This window comes from Mesoplodon bidens, assembly GCF_964165515.1.
Source record: "Mesoplodon bidens genome assembly, chromosome: 5".
Classification (NCBI taxonomy): domain Eukaryota; kingdom Metazoa; phylum Chordata; class Mammalia; order Artiodactyla; family Ziphiidae; genus Mesoplodon; species Mesoplodon bidens.
In genome coordinates, this window is record NC_138161.1 from 11,304,492 (window position 1) to 11,317,910 (window position 13,419).

At 48.6% G+C, this 13,419-nt stretch overlaps 1 protein-coding gene across 1 annotated transcript; it reads left to right on the forward strand.

The window, feature by feature from the left end:
* Nucleotides 1–172: 172 nt before the first annotated feature.
* Nucleotides 173–4,575, forward strand: KCNE1 (potassium voltage-gated channel subfamily E regulatory subunit 1; the record flags this gene model as incomplete). The annotated part of the gene is made up of 2 exons (XM_081234196.1): nt 173–197; nt 4,150–4,575. Exon 2 carries the CDS (start codon nt 4,201–4,203, stop codon nt 4,573–4,575), a length of 375 nt encoding a protein of 124 aa, XP_081090322.1. The 5' UTR covers nt 173–197; nt 4,150–4,200.
* Nucleotides 4,576–13,419: the final 8,844 nt, after the last annotated feature.

Here is a 13,419-nt window from a genome sequence, read left to right on the forward strand (position 1 = left end):
TCGGCTCGGTTTCATGCTGCTCATCCTAGATGAGCTGAGGACGGGTCTGAGGAAGGCATTCTCAGCTTCCAGAATATTCAGGTATGTCTTGCTTTTGACAGGTTATTCAAAAGTGGATTGTTTTGAAAATAAAAGTACCCTGTGAAGACATCAGAGGGATTCACTCCTGTCACCTTAAGTCTCTGAAGGCAGAGCCGGTAAGACAGTTTCTGTGTGGTTCGGGCTTTCCAGTAGTTGAGGGGGACATTTATTCACTCATGCATCCGTGCATGCACTCCTGCATCTGTGAATATTGGCTGTGCTCCTGCCACATGCCAGACACTGTTCTAGTCTTCGGGATACATGGGAACAACACAGGCAAAGATCCCTGCCCTCAAAAGCTTACATTTTCATAGGGAAGACAACCAATAGACAATGAACAGAATAAATAAGAAAAACTATACTAGGTGCAGGTGATCAAGTACTATGGATAAACAGGAGAGCAAGATAAGAGTTACGGGAATTGGGGAGAATGGGTGAAAATTAAGCTGTATTATTGACAATTATTGATGGCTTTAAACCTTTTTAGGAATAAGGTGGGTTGCAGATATAGGTAGTTATTAATATAGTTATACATAACTATATTAATAATATAAAATTTAATATACAAAATAAAGAATGCCAATAAAATAAATATACATAAAAATAATGTAAATTTTATTATATCAAAACAGACTACATTGAAAGAGGTTTTCATTTGCTTACACCAAGCTCTTTCCAGAGTGTATTCTACTTTGTTGATCATTTGCTCTCACATTCACATTGTAGTTGTATTAAATTTAATACTTTGCATGCCCACTGAATTCAGCAAACCCATATGGACTCATTCTGGGGGCTGGAGTGAGGGCAAGGTGAACGATACAGTCTCTGATCCTCCTGAGCTCCTGAAAATGCATAGACGAGCCTACAAATGATTACAACACAGCTTGGAATCTGAGCGGTACGGACTGGGCACTATGAGGGCTCAAAGCAGGGGACGGGACATCTGGAAGGGGCTTCACAGGTTAGCATAGGAGTGCGCTTTTGGAGGACCAGTAGAATTTTGGCAGGCAGACATGGTGGTCATGACTCCCTTGCAGAGAGAGCAGCAAAAGCAAGAAACAGGAAAGTTGTGGGCTTGTTTCATGCCTCCCCAGTCATCCCATCATCCCCAGTTTTCAGATGAGGAAACTGGGGCTCCCCAAATTCATTTACTTTGCTGAGGGTGAGATTCTTCCTTCTATGTGACTTCAGCTCCCCTCCCAGAGTCTGGGAATCCTGCTGCCATCCATTCTCCATGCCAAAATGCTCATCGTTTTTCCAATGTTGAGTTTGACCGGGTCCCTCTCATCAGCTCCCTGGTTCACATTTCCACCTTCACACCCCAGAGCTCCTCTCTGCCACCCCCAGAGAGGTCTGGGATGCTCTTAGCCCTGTGACCAGACTCAAGAACCACACCACACATCCAGCAGGGAGGCGACAGAAAGCCCTTTACAGATCTTTGAGGACAGTCAGATGTGGTGCCTCTGTATAGGTTTCATCCTGACCGTTTGAGAACTTGGCCACCTTAGTGATTCCTCTCCCAGGAGAGAGGAAGGTGAGAAGCTCAAGACAAAGCCAGCTGACTGCCTGGAAGAGTCCGGGCCCCTCTTTGCTTCTTTGCTACTAGGAGGTAAATATATCTCCAGAATTTGGACATCGTGTTTCGACAAAGATGAAGACAGTTGACAGTTATTTCCAGGGAAAATTGGCTCACGGAATTCTTGATTCAGTAAGATCGATCATATTCCCCCAAATTCAGCTTATCCATAATTGTTTCTAACCTAATTCTGCTTCCTGAAACAAAAAATGAGGATTTCAAAACTGGATGCTCTTTCGAGGAAATGCTGACAAGAATGGCAGGAGTGTCATCCCCATCCCACCTAGATAAGCAAGCTACGGTACCGTCTGGGAGCCGCGAGGAGTAGCTAGGACTGAGCCAGGGCTGGAACTCGGATCCCTGATGTTCCTCTTTCCCTGACTTGCCCCCAGAATCTGTCCCTCTCAGTAGACAGCTTGGAGTCAGCCATGAAAGCCTTGCCCTTTAAGTAAATACGTAAGAAAGAATGAGAGGTGCGGTACTAGGAAATCTGTTCTAAAAGCCAGTTAGTGGTGCTGATATGAGACGGATCTGGAACTCCTGGGAGAAAGGCAGAAGGGGCGGTGTGTGCCAGGAACAGCGTGACATCACCTACTTCCCCCTCTCCCCTGGGTGCAGTTGGAGCGTTCGCAGGATCCCGGGGTGCTGGAGGCCCGCTTGCTGTCCATTTGCAGCTCAGCTCGGCTGTCCACAGTCCCGAATCCTGAGTGATTCTCAGTAGACCAGCAGCTCTGGGACTCAGCTTTGATGGAAAAAAATTGCAATAACCTTCGTTGGGGGGCAGTGTCTATGCCTCCTGCAGAGTCTCAAACACAGGCAGAAGCAGAAACTTCTAGACCCCCACCCCACTTCCTTCTTTCTGGGTCCAATAAGGCCAGTTTGAGAATGTTTATAGCACAGGCTGAGCATCAAACTGGTTGTGTTTGGAGCTGGACCTCCCTGGTCCCTGCTGCTTCTTCCTCCTCCAGCCCCCTATTCCCTGTGCGAGCTACAAAAAGCTGTGGTTCTCGCCAGTGGGGCAGAGGGGTCTTCTGATGGCATATGTAGGTCAGAAGCCAGTTCCCAATTAGGTAGACTCAGTTTTACCTGATACAAGTAGCCGGCTCCTTGGTCCCTTTGAGCTTAAATACAGATCTGCCTTCTCTCTGCAGGGTCCTGAGAACTCCTTTTTCTATGCTAATAAAATGTGAGTCCATGGCTAAAAGTTAAAGTTTAGATGTATTTTTGATCGGAGACGTGACCTTGGGCAAGTCAGCTCACCTCTGTGGAAACCAGTTTTCTATGAAGTTAAGACTGTTGGATCAGCTGGTCTCCAAATCCATTTGAGTCCAACAGTCCTAACTGTGGCCACTAGACAGTGCTTTGGCATTATAATGGATGTGAACTTGGGACATAAACCCACAGCTGTTGTGCAGATTGGGTTCTGTGTTGTTTACACCATGCTGATTATTAGAGGACATTGCCAAACTCATTTTGTGACTCAATACGCAAAAACACCACGTGACCCAGCATGCAGGCCTTGAGGGCACAGAAGGCATTTAGCAAAAGCGATACGATAAATTAAGTGTGAAGTCAGCAAAAGATCTTTCGTTAAAAATGTAGAGTTGTTATTTGAAAGGCAGTTAAGTAACTTGGCTTTTCTGGTCCAGCATAAAGTTACGACAGGCTTATCATAATGTTGAGGTGCCAACGTGAGTTAGGACAGGGACAGCTGAGGTCATGGTGATGACTTGAGAATTTCTTTCCGCAACTCCTGTTCAGATTTTCTCAGGGACATGCAAGACCGAAAAAGAAAATCTGAAAAACAAACAAGATTGGAAAATTATGCTATGACCTTATTATTTCTCTTCTTATATAATTCTTTCGGGTACTCTGCAGCACAAAAGACTGATTGGTTGATTTCCTAAGGGCCCACATCATAGCTCAGTGGTTCTCAATCTTGACTGCAAAGTAGGATCACCTGAGAAGCTTTGAAAAGTCCCAATGCCAGACAGGAACCCAGACCAAGGTCTGTCTTCCTCTTCTTATAAGGCCACCGTCCTATCAGATTAGGGCCTTACCTTTATGACCTCATCTAACTTAATTACCTCTGAAAGACCCTACCTCCAGGTTCAACTGCATGAGGGGTTAGGGCTTGAACATATGACTTGGTGGGGAGCACAATTTGGCCCATAGCGTATAAATTAAAAGGCACACGTACGACACAGTGTGTGTATTAAGGGAACTCGTTCTGGTGATCACCTGTGGAGGTAGGGACTGGGAGTGGGGAATAGAAATAAAAGTGAATCAATTTATCCCTTGATCAGTCAAGGGAGGGCATTATGCTGATCCCAGGTGGCACACACCATGACCGAGTACTCCTCCATTATACTCTGGTAGGGCACCCCTCTCACTGAGATTTTTAAAAACTGTGTGGGGTGTGTGTGTGTGTTGGGGTGGGGGGGTTTGGGCCAATACATATTTTTTGATTTCAGGTTGCACTTTTCTTTTAGAAAGTTTTCCTGGAAAGTTCACTCTCCCGCAGTGAAACCTTGACTCCCAGGATGATCCTGTCTAACGCCACGGCTGTGACACCCTTGCTGACCAAGCTGTGGCAGGGGACAGTTCAACCGGGCAACAATACATCCAACCTGGCCCGCAGGTCCGTGGGCCACGATGACGGCAAGCTGGCGGCACTCTACATCCTCATGGTGCTTGGCTTTTTCGGCTTCTTCACCCTGGGCATCATGCTAAGCTACATCCGCTCCAAGAAACTGGAGCACTCCCATGACCCGTACAACGTGTACATCGAGTCTGACACCTGGCAGGAGCAGGACAAGGCATACTTCCAGGCCCGGATTCTGGAGAGCTGCAGGGCGTGTTATGTCATTGAAAACCAGCTGGCTGTAGAACGACCCAGTGCATACCTTCCGAGATGAAGCTGTCATCCTGACCCCGAGACTGGTCAGAATTGGACAAAGCCTCCCTGATGATCTGATTTTTCCAATTACATGTTCCTTATATTCTTTACTGCATGAATATAATTCGGGTTTTTTTTTCTATCATAAGGGGTGAAAGGTGGATTAATAACACTATATTTCTAAAATCATTTTCCTTCTATAATAGGCTGTGAGCCGTTCCCCAGTATGTGTGCCTGCCTTGTTAATTGCAGCAAAATCCCTGAGATCATGGCCTCTGAGAATAAGAGCTGTCTTTCCCTGACTTCCTTGCAGCTAGCGAGGTCCTGTGTATGAAGTTATGGCCAGTTGAAGTGGGAATGATGAGGGCAATTTCCCAGTGAGCCTTGAAAAGGAAAGGATGCGTCCTCCACTCCCCTCTCTCCCTTCCCCGTGGCTGGGACATGGATCAGGTGGTGAGCCAGTTTGGACTCTGGAAAAGGACAGTGTATTCACAGATGGCAGAGAAGTAAGAGTCTGGGTCCCTGGGCCATGGCATGGGGCAGGGTCTGGTCAATCACCAGCTCAGACTTTAGAGGAAAGGGAAACTAACTCCGATCTTCCTTGGGCCAGTGAGATTTTGGTTTTTGTTAAAGTAACAGAATCAATATCCTAACGAATACGCCTTCCTTATGGGACTGAGACCAAAGGCATCATGTTTCCATATTTGTTGCAAGCACACTTCCCCACTTGCTACGGGACAAGACTTTGCCCTTTTCACGCCTACCCTCACCATGGTGGCTCTATCCTTCCCTTCCTCTCCTGCCTCGTCTTCCTCCCCATGCCCACCCTTCACACACACACATCCCAAACACACGCTCATACCCACAGGCACACACATGCACACATGCACACAGAAACACACACGGATACACAAGGACACACACACACACTACCTACTCACATAGCGCAGTTGAGATGCAGAAGGAAAAAACTCCTGCTTCAGAATGTGTACCAAGGGGAAGGTACTCAGTTTTCATGGCAGGAGGGAGGGTTGCATCCACCACCTCAAGAGCTCAGGCGAAGGCGTGGGTGTGGGCAAGGGGCAACACATGGGACTGAGGTGGCAAGGCCTTTTGAGGTAACATGCCCATCGTGGTTGAATTGTGACCCCCCTCCAAAAGGGGTCCTTTTGGTTGAATTGTGACCCCCTCTCTTAGCCCTTCAAGTCCTAACCTGTGTATGTGACCTTATCTGGAAATAAGGTCTTTGCAGATGTGATCAAGGAAGGTAAGGTCATTGGAGTGGGCCGTAATCCAATGTGACTGACATCCATATAAGAAGAGGGAAATTTGGGCAGAGATAGGAGTGATGCAGCTGCAAACCAAGGACCACCAAGGATTGAGGGCCACCACTGGAAGCTGGGAGAGGAAAGGAAGGATTCTCCCGGACAGCTTTCAGAGGAAGCAGGGCCCCAAGACCCCGTGATTTCAGACTTCTGGCCTCCAGAATGGGAAGACAGGGGTTTCTCTTGCTCAAAGCCACTCAGGCTGGGCTAGTTTGTTCCAGCAGCCATGGGAAGCTCACACAGCGCCTCTGCCCTGACCACCCCTCCAGAGACAGCACTTTCCTCCTGGCCCTTCTCCTCACAAGACAGAGATTCCCTTGGAAACTTCCCTCCCAACTGAGAGCTGGGCAAGGGATTCAGGGGTGGAGGCAGACAGTACCAGGGACTTGCTCACGGCAGTGGAAGGAGCCTCGTGAGCATGGCCTGGCCTGAGGGACTCAGAGGACGTGTGACCTGGGTCTCAGCCTTCTTCCCTGGCCGCCCTTGGTCACCTGCGCCGTCCTGAACACTCGCCTGCCTAGGCATTCCTTAAGAGGGTGGAATACTTAAATAAAACATACTTGTTAGAAACCTGCACATAATATAAATTAGAAGCAACACGTAAGTATCGCTGGCCATCCTCCAATAGGCGAATGGGGCCCAGTCCTTGCTTCATGTAATAGATAGCGATTCCTTTGTGGGCTTGGGGGCAGGGCTCCCAATGGGACAGCTCTTGGGCAGAAGCCTGGCAGAGTTACTACAGTCCTCGAGACCAGTGGTTATTTGCGTCAGAGTCCTTTGAAAATCTAATGAAAGCTACGATCCCCGCAAATTGCACCCAGACACATTTTACCCACAATCTCGGGGGTTCTTGGGCCCCTGGAAGCCCACCTGTGACTACTGGCATCTCCTGGCTGCGTATGACTTCCCTGCTGTGACAGACACGGTTGGCCCCTAGTGAAGGAAAGCAGGCTGGGCCCGAGAGTCTGGAGAGGGACCCAGAGCGCACGTGGTCCATAGCGTCATTCACAGCGGCAAGCAGACTTGGGTATTCCAGGCACACAGACTAGTTCTTTATCACCGGTTCCCTTCCCCCCTGAGGTTCCTGCCCCTTTTAAGGCAGAGGGAGATCTCATGAGCTTTAGTCCTCTCCGTCGTTGAAGCACCAGGCATTCAGCTCACTTCCCGTCACCCCTCAAACCTCTTATAAGCCACACACGTTCAAATGCTTGCTGCCATATTTAAAATTTGGGGTGAGCATTCGTAGAATGCTTGCTAGCAGCCAGGCACTGTTCTAAGCCCTTTCAAACTAGAATCTCAGTGCTTTGTGTGCAATATTTTATGTGTTCATGGAATAGGACAACATGCCTTTTGAGGTATTAAAAACATCTTTTTAAAAAATTGGAGTCTTTTATCATGATGTGTAGTGTGTGTTTTGTTAATATCACTATGATCCTTTTAGAAAGTGGATGTGGGTTCTTGGGGAGCTCCGGAAAAAGGAAGTATGATTGCCCATGGATAAACTCTGCCATAGACACCCCTGATCCTACAAGTAGAAAACAGGGGAGCAAAGCCCCAGGTGGAGCTGCAGGCAGACTGCCGAGCACCCCCTTCCCTATTACCCAAGCCTCCTGCTAAGGGGGTGGGAGGCTGCCACTGCTGCTGAATCCCAGACGTCCTCAGCCAGGCAGCAGCTTGGACAGACTCTTGATGGACTTGTGAGGTTTTACTAGAAGTTGGAAATCTGGATATTTATTTGATTTTTTTAAAAAGTTTTTGGCCTCACCCCACGGCATGTGGGATCTTAGTTCCCCAACCAGGGTTCGAACCCACGCCTCCTGAATTGGAAGGCAAAGTCTTAACCACTGGACCACCGGGGAAGTCTGGATATTTTTTGAAATCTCCTGATTTTTGAATGTGGACAACTAATTCAATTTATTTTTTTAAATGTGTGGGCCAAACAAGCTATGACCTTGAACTGAATTCTGCTCAAAGACCACTGATTTACAACCTCTGCTTTAAGGAGAAAAAATAGCTCCGGGCCAGCCCCAGGCCACACTTGATAGAAACCAGAGTCAGGGAGGGGAACCTGCATCTGAAGGACTGCCCGCCATGGTGGCAGAGGCAGGTGGAATCACTGGCAGCAACCCCTGAGGTGTGGGCCTGGCCAGTGGACCCTCAGATCCCAGCCCTCTGATAGGATGCTGCATCGGGCTGTCTTTACCTGGCACCTCCCATTCAGATGCCAGGCCCCTCACCCTCTGTCACTAGAGAAGAGGGCATTACAGCTCCAATTTTGCTCTGCAGATTCTTGGAACCAGTTGTGGAGTCCGCCCTGGAGAGGTGGATCCACTCTATGAGCAGACAAACTAGGCTTGTCTACAAGACTGAGGGCTGACCGTGGACTGGGGTACACTAGCCAAGAGGAAGAATGGCATGGCACCTCACCTCTCCTGGAAGCACGCAGCCTGGCTAGGCGAATGGCTCCAGATTAGATAGTCCCACGTGCAATTCGCCAGACAGCTGGCCTTGGAGAGCAAGCTCCCTGACGTTTAACTAGACCATGGCTGTCACTTAAACTGCTGAGGAAACTGAGGGTCAGCGAGGTTCAAGGACACACCCAAGGTCATCACTTGCCTGAAGGAGGAAGCCGGCAGGAGGTGTGCTTCCCTAACGTCTGCCCTCACTGACAATTCAGGGGTTCCTGGGGGTCTGTGAGGTGGGGAATGAATGACGGGGCTCTGATTTTATTCTTTTATGCACACTAACTCGACTTGATCATTCTTTTTTTTTTTTTTTTTTTGCGGTACACGGGCCTCTCACTGCTGTGGCCTCTCCCGTTGTGGAACACAGGCTCCAGACCGGATGCGCAGGCTCAGCGGCCATGGCTCACGGGCCCAGCCGCTCCGCGGCATGTGGGATCTTCCCGGACCAGGGCACGAACCCGCGTCCCCTGCATCGGCAGGCAGACTCTCAACCACTGTGCCACCAGGGAAGCCCGACTTGATCATTCTTTACGGGATGTCATTTAGTAATATCAGACAATTTACTCTCCAAAAGGGTCCTCCTGGTCCCCTTCCTTTCTAGGCCCTTTAATGGCTATTGTTGTTCTCCTTTTTAGCCCTTGTTTGTTTAACCTTTTGGTTTAGTTTGTGTCTTTTAGGCTCCAACAGTTTGAAGTAAGGTTCATGATGGCTCAAGGAATTCAGCCAATTCCAGAGGAGAGTGGCCCAAGTCCCTACAGGTCGTTGGAACAGTCATTGAGGGACTTCTATACCTCTAGGATAGGCTAGGGTCTGTGGCCCCCATCCAGCAGGAAGAAGTTTCAGAAGAAGAGACCTTCGGCCCCTCACCCCTTAAGAATAAGGGTGTAGGGTCTCTCAGGGGGGAATGAGACAGGCTGACCTTTGCTGCAGTGCTGCAGTACTTGCACCTGGACACACCTCTCCTCAGGCAACAAAATACAAAGAAACTGTATGAGCTAAGTATAACTGCATGCATGCACAGTTAGGGCAAATTCTGGACAAAAGATACAAAGAGACCAAAAAACTCAACTGTCAATAAGAGCCCACAAGTAGGGGGTCCAGGGCACTATGCATGCCTCCTGCCTGCAACACCATCTCAGGGGTGGGCAAAGCACCTAAGCCACCACTCTGCCCCGACCCCTGGACACAGCCTTATTCTCACCCCACATATGGAACAAGCTCGCCTCACCTCAGCGAGCAAGCAAGCAAGGGAATCTACTGTTTGTCCTCGCTCCGCCTTGCTGCAGCAGGGGCCCCATAAAGCCTTGCCTGAAAAAAAAAAAAGTATCCTAATACAGTCTGCACTGTATACCTAGAGGTCTGCTTAGAGAGACAGAAGGTAGTCCAGCATCTGAGCTGGGCCATTTAAAAAAAAAAGGCAAACTGAGCCAAAAAGAAGCCAATTGCAAATTCTGATAATATGGCTTGAAATATTGTCTTTGCCCTGGCTCTGAACTTCAGTTTCCCCTCAGGATACTATGGTAATTCGATAGTAGCAGTAACAAGAATTAGAAATAAGCTGAAAGGCAGAGAAAACTGTTATGGATTCCACAGTCTCTGAATCTCCAGACAAGCCTGTGTGTGACTTGTGTGTTAATGCGTGTGACTCTCTCCAGAGGATGCCCGATCTTAAATCCACATCAGTAGATGGCTTCTCTATGGGCACATAAATACTAAAAAAAAATGAGAAGTAAATACTAAATCAGATTAAGGGAGATAGCCAAAGGCTATGAGAGCTTGAGGACAAAAGAAATGTACAGAAAGCTACGGATGGACTGAGTAGGGGTGGTAAACTCTTTAACTGATTCATTGGATACACAAACAAATCTAAATACAAATACAGAAAGGAGTCGGGGACCTAGAGCAATTGACCCCTCAGTTTCCTCCGTGTGTCTGCTTAAGGTCAATAAAGCCAGGTGTCTTAGATATTTCCAGAAATACAGGGTTTTGTCTGCCAGTCTCCGCGGGCAGAGGAAGGCGCCCTGGGTGTGGCTGCCCCCTGGTGGTCAGGTTGAGAATTTCCAATGCACGTGGAGACCTGAGCAGCTGGAGCCAGGTGGGTGCCTGCTTGGGGCTGGCGAGGTTCTCCGGGTGGGCTTCAGACATTCTCTGGAGGCTAAACTTCTACTCACTCATCAAGTTCAGCAGGACAGAGCCCACCATGGTCATCAATACGAAACAGGAGGGAGAGAGAGAAGCAGGCCTCTGGAGGGGCCTTGGGAGGCACCTCCTCCGAGCAGGGGCCCTGGGGGCTCAGAATTCTTAGGAAGCTGCTAGGACCCCTTCTCCCTTCCTCTGTGCTGGAACCTGCCCACCCCTTTTCTAGGAATCTCTTCCTCATCCTTCCCAGCCATTTGGACACCATCTCTCACCCAGACCTCAGCCCCTTTCCATTCCAGGCCTGTGACCACTCATGCTCTCATGGAAGAGGCTCAGCAAATTTGGAGTGACAGTAACCTAAGTGACCCCATTCAGATATTGTCACAGGGAGGAGGCATGGGGAAAGTGGTTGCTTGTCTAGGGTCCCCCGCCATGGGTGTTTTTTTTTTAATTTATTTATTTTGTTTATTTATTTTTGGCTGTGTTGGGTCTTCGATGCTGCGCGTGGGCTTTCTCTAGTTGCGGCGAGCAGGGGCTACTCTTCCTTGCAGTTGCACGGACTTCTCACTGCGGTGGCTTCTCTTGTTGTGGAGCACGGGCTCTAGGCGCGCAGGCTTCAGTAGTTGTGGCTCGTGGGCTTAGTCGCTCTGCGGCATGTGGGATCTTCCTGGATCAGGGCTCGAACCCGTGTCCCCTGCATTGGCAGGCGGATTCTTAACCACTGCACCACCAGGGAAGCCCCCACCCCCCACTGGGTGTTGTTCCTCTCACACCAGACAGGCGCCAGAAGCAGGCTCCTCTCAGACTACAATGACCCAGTGCAGTGGGAGGGAGTGTGAGGTGGGAGGATGGGGGCTGGACTCAGCCCCGGGGGCGGGAAGTCTTCCCCCAGGACGAGGAGGGGGCTCTGGGCTAACTTGGCAATGAGTGACCTTAAGGTAGCATGAGGAATGGAGAATGTGGCTTCTTTGCAGAAAACCCGGGAGATCCATAGAAAAGAACCCAGGTTTCCTAACTGGTTTTTAAACATAGCTTTTCTGTGAGAATTCAGTGGGCGATCATATTAATTTCCTGTGGCTGCCATAAACGATGACCACAAAATTGGTGGCTTGAAACAACAGAAAGGTATCCTCTCATGGTCCTAGAGGCCAGAGTCCAAAGTCTGGGTGTCAGCAGGGCCTTGCTCCCTCTGGGGCTCTGGGGGAGGACCCTTCCCACCTCTTGCAGCTTCTGGTAGCTCCTTGGCTTGTGGTCATGTCACTCCAACCGCTGTCTCTGTCTCATTTGGTCTTCTGCTCTGTGTGTGTGTCGTCTCCTCTTCTTATAAGGACATCAGCCATCAGATTTAGGACACCACCCCAGTTGCTCCTGTAAACCCAGTTGTGATTTTTCTCAAGTGATATTTTCACTGCATATTCTCATCCTTCAACCACGGACTTTATCACTGACTTTGTGGCTGATCAGTCAGGGTCCAGTCAGGAAAAGAGAAACCTCACTGTTTTGGCAGAGAAATTAATAGGAAGAATTGCTTAAGCAGGTGTTAAAGAACTGAAAAGGCGAAAATGGGAAAACAGGCAGAGAAAACTTGGAGGTCCTAATGGCAGACAGCAGCCAGCAAACAGAAAGACAGGAAAAGGTTGAGGGTCTTGTTATCCTGTCTCTTCTTTGAAGCTGATTGCCCTGCAAATCCTCCCACAGGCTGCCTGAAGCAGGGAACTGGAGGGAAGGTTGTTTATTTGGGGCTAAAATGTAAACTAACCCATGGGGGCTACTCCTTGGATGTCAGAAGTTGCCTTCCAAGGTTCCATGCTGGACACATGTTAGGTCAAAGTTTCTTGCCTGTTTTACTTCAAAGGGTGGCCTTTCTGATATTTGTGGCTAAAAGAAAAGAAAAGAAAAACTCCAAAGTTTCAGCTATTAAGCAAGTCCTCAAGAGCTGGCAAGACTGAACCCCTCCTGGTCAGGGATGTGTGAATTCAGGGAGCAGCTGAGGGCACACACATGCAGGCTAATGCTGCATCAGAGGAGTAAAGAAAGAGAGAAAGAAAAACATCACCACATAGTCAAGTCAAAGGGAAGGCCACGCAGTGCCAAGGAGGACACGAGGGAGAAGGTGCATTTTCCCTGTGCCCATGTGTTCACAGGACCTTTAGGAGAAATTGAAACAGGTGTGGAAATTTTGTTTTTTGATGCAGCCAGAGGAGGATGAGAATATTTGATGGCTGCATTTTTCAAGCTGATTTCTTGGATCAAAGACTTTGGGGCCTTATAGAGCACTGAGGCATTCAGGGTGTCACTCCCCCCAGTTCATAAAGGTCACAAGATGTCAGGACACACTGAACTTGGGAAAGACTCAAAGTGGATGTACTAACAGGGCAAACCACAGCCATTGACCCCGTGCATGTCCCACTGCTGGATAGCGCTCAACTCTGTCGGACAGCAGACCACAAAACTCACATCACCAGTAAGGTACAGTATCATTGGGTTTTGGAGACAGGAGGAACGTTCTAGACTAGGGTTTGGCCAACTATGGCCCACAGACCAAACCTGGCCAACCACCTATTTTTTTTTGTTTGGTTTTGGTTTTGGTTTTGGTGTTTTTTTGTTTGTTTGTTTGTTTTGGCCATGCCGCAGGGCTTGCTGGATCTTAGTTCCTCAACCAGGGATTGAAGCCAGACCATGGCAGTGGAAGCGCTGAGTCCTAACCACTGGACTGTCAGGGAATTCCCCTGTTTTTGTAAATAAAGTTTTATTGTAACACAACCACACATTTATTTACATATTGTGTAAGGGTGCATTCCTGCTACAGAGGCAGAGTTGTGTTCTTGGGACAAAGATCATATTGAATCACAAATCCAAAAATATTGACTATTTAGCCCTTTAAGGGAAAAAAGGAGGCTGACCCCTGTTCTAGAACGATCCTGAATTTTTTGA